General features: G+C 45.1%; 1 protein-coding gene across 1 annotated transcript; it reads left to right on the plus strand.

Moving 5' to 3' along the window:
• The first annotated feature begins 370 nt into the window (after window positions 1-370).
• On the plus strand, window positions 371-6,974 carry tamalin (trafficking regulator and scaffold protein tamalin). Its single transcript, XM_085913677.1, has 8 exons — window positions 371-750; window positions 2,303-2,358; window positions 2,590-2,644; window positions 3,943-4,045; window positions 4,601-4,694; window positions 5,254-5,320; window positions 5,985-6,051; window positions 6,190-6,974. Exons 1-8 carry the CDS (start codon window positions 547-549, stop codon window positions 6,657-6,659), a joined length of 1,116 nt encoding a protein of 371 aa, XP_085769803.1. The 5' UTR covers window positions 371-546; the 3' UTR covers window positions 6,660-6,974.
• The last annotated feature ends 212 nt before the right edge of the window (window positions 6,975-7,186 follow it).

Genomic DNA, 7,186 nt, shown 5'->3' on the forward strand with positions numbered 1-7,186 from the left:
AATAGTCGTCTCCAAAAAAATCTAAGACGACAAATTTATACATATAAATATTTATCATTATAAATATACTGTGGCGGACCTCAGTAGCAGGCTTCTCACCCAGCAGACCACCAGTTAGGGGCGGGGTGATGTTTGTCCTTTGTGATGTCATGCTCATGAATTGTTTCGAGCCACATTTGTTGGCAGACATAGAATAAAGACGTGTTCCTCACATCTGCCACACTATATACAATATAAATATAAATATATTTCTATATAAGTAAAAGAAAAAGTTACATTTAGAAACTCCGAGGTGCCCCAAACACAAATAAATCGGATGCTCGTCCATACCACATTTGTGTCCTGTCTAATCAAGCCACGCCCCCTGCCGTTGGCTCCCTCAGGATCCGGGAGACGGCGACACATTGATTCGTTGAGAACTACACGCACACCCACACACGCACATACTGTTACACACAAGCACGCACTCAAGTTTGTTTGTTGAGACGGTCGGTGTTTTCCGTCGGGACACTTTCAGCGGACTTGCAGCAAACTTTTGGCATTGGCATGACGTTCCGGAGGATGAAAATGGTCAACTCCAATGGACCGGACAGTGCGGCGGCGTCCCCCCCGGACAACGACGTCTATTTCCCGTCGTCCCAATCGGACAGCTGCCAGCGGACGGCCCCGCTCCACAACGACCCCTCGGAGGTTTACAACTATAAGACGCTGGCTTACTCCGGAGGCACTTTGCCCAGAAATTTGAGAAAGGTAAAATAATCACCAGTTTTCAATGGCTCTCATTTGTCTACAACAGAGAAATCTATCAATTCTAAAGGAGTTAACGTATAGGCGCTAATTGAAGTGTGACTGTTCTCCGGCGATGAGTTCAATACTAAAACGGGACCTAAATATGTATTATTATGAAAGCAATGTCACTATTTACTTAGTGGGTGGGTTGTTGTTGTTTGCTTGAACAATACTATCGACGATCACTCCACGCCATGCAGTATTTCAGTAGTATTTATGACGTCGATGGAAACACAAAATTAGAAGTACTATCTTTTCAAAATACTATGTATTTGATGATGTAGTAAATCGTAATATTCGCAGCAAACGTGTGCTTTTTAAACTTCCGCTCGTTAAACTGACGCTGTTTGTCAGTAATAATGCACACGTGACTTCAGACAAGCCTCTTTCAACTGTTTTGATGTCTTCTGCCTCACTTTGTACATACTACAGTCAAAATATTGAGCAGTTGGCATCCTTGTTGCCATCATAAAACCTTTAGTAGGTTTATGAGTGATGTAATTATTATTTAACATGCTTAACTGTTTAAAAAAAAAGGCCTGATAATGTTTATTCATATGTCCACTTCACATAACTCTCAGTCTATGGTACTGCAATCTTCTCTTATTGCTCCTTGTTGAGTCTGCTACCTTATTTTCAAATGTATTCATTCTAAATTCAATGGCAAATTTTGAGATCTATGTTCTGGACAGCAGCTGCAGCAGCATATTTTTTTTTCAGCCTTGTTATTTATAAAGGACGTCTACCGATGGCCAGCGTGACATAACCTTTATTAAGCGTTGCGTAACGCTTGGTAACTATGCCACATTTTCCTGGCTGTTGTCCCTCATTCGACTCCAATGGTCATTTGGTGTGCCAAATGGACATTTGGTTGCTGAGAAAGTGGACTTAAGCGTCCAAACTGGAGGGCAACAAGGGTGCATTGTAAGCATGTGAGGGGCAGTCCATCCCGCTCTAGCTCCCCCACATGTTGCCCCTGTGTGGGTTTTTGGGGAATAATAAATGCTCTCATTGAGAAGCCTGACAATTCTGTAAGTGTGGAGACTTAAAAGAAAGCAACAGTTTACGAGCTGGTACAAAGCGGCCTTTCATCAAAAAAGGACTGAGTTGGAACGAAGCTAAGAAGTGAAGCCTTGTGGACAGATACAGTCCGTATTTATTTTGGTGGGCCCTGGTCTCGATGCCTTGGCCTAATGTACGTACTGTGAAAGACTCCACCTTTTTATCGTGGATCCCTAGAGGTCTGAAAATCCTGTAGACGGGTAAGGCTAGTCGAAAGGTGAAACTAGCTTCTAGTTGAAGTAAACAAGCGGCAGTTCGACACACACATTTTCAGTTTCAGTGTAAACTTTGGATGACTCGGCAGCCTAAAAATACACCCGTGTAGTGCACGTGCGCAGTGACCTGACAGACCGGTTCATGCGGTGTGCGTGCCTGTAGTAGGTGTGTCCAGGAAAGGCCCGGGGATACCCTCTTGAGTCAGGTGTCTGACGTGCTTGTTTCTCTTTTGCAGGCTGGCGTTTCGCAGAAATGGAAGCCACAAATACAGGCAACACCAGAACCACAAAGGTAAAACCAATTTGTAGGGGAAATGATTGAGGGCGCAAACCACACGCTTATGTCACGTACCGTAGAATCGCTAAGACTGTTGGGGGACATTGACGAAAACGCCTTTGACCAACGCAAATAGTAGAAATGATGTCTTAACGCTCACCATGATGATCAAATCTTAACTAAAACCTTAACATACTAAACTCTCCCCCAGTTTGAAATTCTGCTCCTTTCCTCTCTGCTCTTCAGGAAGGTGGTGGTGCTGGAGAAAGCAGAGGAGCAAACATTTGGTTTTGAAATTCAGGTAAGGGAATCAGTTGATTTTGATTTTTATTCTCCCCTATTTTAAAATCTTTGCAAATGGATGTGAGATAAAGTGGCACACTTTATTTACCAAAGTACGTCATATTGTTCTTTTTTGGGATGTTCTCCGCCCTTCCGACACAGGAAGTGGTGAACTCGTGATGCTCACTTGGGCCGCCATATTGGTCACTTGACATGGACCTTCCTGTTCCTTTCGTGATGTCCATTGATGTGCGTCACGGCGCGCTTGCGTTTATCAGGCAGCCCAGCTCGCCTGCTTGTGGGTTTTGTCCGTATCGCCACAAGAGGAAGTCTGCTGTGCCTCCGCAGACAGATGCAATGGCGCACATGAGGAAGTCGCAGCAGTTGTTGTCATGACAACAAAATGTTATTTTATATATCTATTGTGATCTTATGTAAGCGCAACCAAATTACGGCCTGATCGGAATAATTAAAAACGGTGCCACACACACATTTCTTTGACGATTGAAAACAATTCCCAGATAACTGTTGATAACGTTAGTGTTCATTTGTGATGCACGCATAAAAACCTTGTTGAATGTAGATCTACTGACTAACAAACGCTAGTCATTCAAAAGACATTTTCCCTTATTAAAACTAAGTAAACCAATTGGACGGATGCGATGTTGTCCCTGCCAAGCGTCGCAACCACAGGAACCACAGTCACATCTGTAGAAGATTGTGTCAGGGCTTTTTGAGCCCCCCCCCATCTGATTCATTATTCCTTCAGTGTCCTAGAAAGAACTTCTTAAAGAAGCAGAAAGAGAAATGTCTTCCTAAATTAGGTGGTTGTCAAGTAAGCACATACACCAAGTTTTGGCACAGATCTCGGCATTTTCACTTTTTGTCGTTATAGTCTGCTTGCAGTATGGCCGCCAAGTGTGACAGCAAGCCTCCAAATCCAGCACCCAGTTTGCAAGGCTGGAGGGAAACCTTATCAAACAAATGCCCAGCGAGTCAGAGATGTTTAAGAAGGTTTTGCCTTGGCGGAGGTCTGCGCTCCACTGAGTGGCATCTGTTTTGTCATGAAGCCTTCACTGGCTTATTGTTGCGTGTTCGAGCCCTGTCCGTCCGTCTCTGTGTCTTGAGTCACACGATCTGCGGTCCTCAACTCCCTCATCCTGTGGTTGCATTATCAGCGCAATGCCACATGCCGCCGATGTTTCCAGTCCAGTGACATCAATCATGTGGCGGAAGCCTCACCCCACCAAAGAAGAAGTTCTCTTTTCTTTTTCTACTTTTCAGCCTGACTAATGGAAGGCCTTGCGTGTCTTTCAGACTTACGGCTTGCATCATCAGGACCACAACACGGTGGAAATGTGCACATTTGTGTGCAAGGTGCACGACGACAGCCCGGCCCAGGTCGCTGGACTCAAAGTCGGTAAGTTGTCAAGTTTAAAATGAACAAAGGCTATCCCGACTGACTTTGGGTTGGTCACCCGGGCTGGTCACCTGGACTGGTCACCAATCAATCACAGGGCACACGCAGACAAATCATGGAGACAAGCAAGCACATCTATGGACACTTTTTGGTGTCTGTCCTCAATTATTTTTAGTGGCGTTTACGGTCAGCAGCTCTCATTCAGCATTAACATAAAATATTTGTTAGGAAATTGCTGCTATTTTTAGTCATTCACTACCAATCAATGATAGCTTGTGGGTTTTTTTTCCACTAATCTCAGATGGGCTAAAGAAAATGTAAATGTTCACAAGCTCGTCACTGCACCGTCCACTTCCTTCTTTCAATGATTACTTCAGTTTCACTTTCTAAATTCCTTTGCTGTGCTATTGTGCAAATGCACTAAATGAGGTCTAGGTAGCAAAATAACCTTTGAGACGGAAAAAAAAAAAAAATCACGCTTCCCTTCTGTGATGCACATTTCTTATTCGTGTGTTGAATCGAAATAATCTCCATTGAATGTGTGCGCTGTCGCAGGGGAGACCATCGCAAGTGTGAACGAAGCCCCTGTGGAGGGATTTCGACACAAGGAGATTGTCCAGCTCATCAAGGCTTGCGGAAACGCTCTCAGGTACAACAACACATAAAAATGCGCACTTTTGAATGTTGTGATATTGTTTATAGTTCCCCACAAATTGATTCATATGCGGATGGACAGCACTTAGAGAAGCAGATTCTTAAGGCTGTACTTACACTGCGGCACTCGTTTTCATCCTGCTGCTGTCGCTTGTAAATTTAGCGGTACCCGTCTTAAGCAGTAGGAAGTGAGGGGAACCGCCTGCGTCACAACGCAAGGATGGGGAAACACTTTACAAGTTTGACATCAAGGAGTTAGAAAATGATCCTTTTCAACGCAGTCATATAAACCCAAAAAGTAGTTATCGCCCACGTGTAAGTTTCTACTGACATTACAGAATCCGAAAGCTGTACCGCATCAAGTCACAATATTGAATCATATCATGAATGTTTAGTTTCTCGTCATAATGATATTGTTTCTTGTATATTGTTTCTGCCTGATGAAAAGTGTCTTTGATACAGTTAAATGTTTCTTTCCCACACTTGTCGACTTCTTTTTTACATAACCACTTCCTCTTTCGCCTGTTAAATCTTGTCGCCTTTTTCCCTTCAAGGCTGGAGACGATTTATAGCGACTCCATCCGGAAAGCCGAGCTGGAGGCGCGACTGCAGTATCTGAAGGTGAGTTGTCACGCCCGTAGGTCAGCGCCCATACACAAATGTGCCGTGTTTAGACCACGTCCCCCCCCATCCACACCTGTCTCTCACACCTGTTGCATCAACATTTTCTCCAGCAAGCTCTCTCGCATTCTTCCCGTCAAGTGGCTGAGCAGCGCCACTTTCCCCCTTAAAAGATCCCAGCAGCTGTGCTGTTAATCCCACCAGCCGCGGCAGCCTTCTCGCGTACTAATCCAACGTTTTACAGATCCTGCATTAGACGCACTTAAACCACGGTCATTTCCAACTGCGGATGTTATATAAGAAGGCAGCGAGCGTTCCACTTAATTCGATTCAATTGTATTTAACACTAACATCAGAGGTGATATTGAGGCACGTATTACACATAGAGCAGATGTAGAACACATTACGATGCAGAAGCAAAAAAAAAAATTGAAAAGGGAAGAAACCTTGAACAGACTCTGTGTGTGGCTGGCGGTTGGGTTCAGATAGAGAAGCGGGACAGCACGCAGAGACACTAAAACACACAAACAAAAGCCTTCGTCGTCGCTCACAGAGACGACTGACATCCGAACTGAAAATCAGGAAATGATGAGAACTGGAAGTTTGGCAGTCTGCTATGGTTTCCCTTGAGATTAAATGGGATTGTGTGCTTGTTCCTTTGCAGCAAACGCTCCATGAGAAGTGGGATGAGTATCGTTCGTTGATGGTGCAGGAGCAGAGGCTTGTTCACGGTAAGTCGCATCCTTTCTTTGTCAGCCAAACCCGCCCATGATTGTAAAAAACAGTTGAAATAGCAGTTTCAACTTGATACTTTATTATTTTCCTCCAAGATGACACAGCTAACAGCATCTCCCTCCCACCTATGCCAGGTATCGTGATGAGCGACGCCTCCGTGTACGAGTCCCTGGAGTCGGCGGGCGTGTACGGCAGCCTGGGAGCGCCCAGCCCGGCCGCCCGCCGCTCCCCCCACTGCACCGGCAGCACCAGCAGTAGCGCCAGCGTCCTCAGCACGGCGACCGAAGACGACCCCCTGTACCAGACGTGCCTTTATCACGCCGGCGACTCGGACGCCGACGATAGCAAAAGGCACAAACAGCAGGCGGCCAGGAAGCAGCGCCTGCGGCCCGCCAGCGAGCTCTTTGCATCCGCCAAGACGCAGTTGACGCGCAGCGCCAGCACTCGCAGCTACACACGCGGGCCGGCATCGCCACCCGCCGCTCCCGGCAAGCCACCGGTCTTCAGCTCGCTGCAGAGAAAACACAAAAGCTTCCGGAGGCACTTGCTCAAGTTCATCCCGGGCTTGAACAGGCCACTGGAGGAGGAGGAGAGCAAACTGTGACATCACTTCCTCTTAAGACTGTCTGGTCCAAAAATATCCTCAAAAAGCGTCAAGCGACCAAAGGCTGTTAGCCAGCTGCCAGTGTTCCAAAGCTGTATAGAACTTTTAAAAGTTGACTTTTGTGATTTAAGTTATTTATTTATTTTTAAATGTGTCTGGCTTTAAGTCAATGATGAAGATTTTTGTTTTTCCTGCATGCACCAACCTTAATAGTGACAGCTGACCAATCATTTAAGTTTGATGTTTGCTTCAGAAAAATGTTCTATTTTTTACTGCCAAAAATATTGTTCCAAAAAATAAAGAGACAATTTCAATGAATGCCTTATTTTTGGGGGTGTTTTTTTTATTTCACCAGTGAAATGCATGAATTCATTGTCAATCTGCATCATCGTGACAGTATCTGAGAAAATAAGCCGGGTAAACTTGGGAAGCGGAAAAATGGCAGCCATACTGTCTGATGGTATCATACAAAATGGGTTTGCAGATTTAAAAAAGTGTGACCTCATTTAACATTCCATTCCAATGGT

Source organism: Syngnathus leptorhynchus, chromosome 1 (genome assembly GCF_054491065.1).
Source record: "Syngnathus leptorhynchus isolate UIUO chromosome 1, UIUO_Slep, whole genome shotgun sequence".
NCBI lineage: Eukaryota > Metazoa > Chordata > Actinopteri > Syngnathiformes > Syngnathidae > Syngnathus > Syngnathus leptorhynchus.

What these genes read in the sequence shown, in the direction of transcription:
- tamalin (XM_085913677.1), top strand. Translation starts at nt 547, where the DNA reads ATGACGTTCCGGAGGATGAAAATGGTCAACTCCAATGGACCGGACAGT. An exon ending in GCAACACCAGAACCACAAAG is followed by an intron (nt 2,359 to 2,589) that starts GTAAAACCAATT and finishes TCTGCTCTTCAG; the next exon opens with GAAGGTGGTGGTGCTGGAGA. An exon ending in GGAGCAGAGGCTTGTTCACG is followed by an intron (nt 6,052 to 6,189) that starts GTAAGTCGCATC and finishes CACCTATGCCAG; the next exon opens with GTATCGTGATGAGCGACGCC.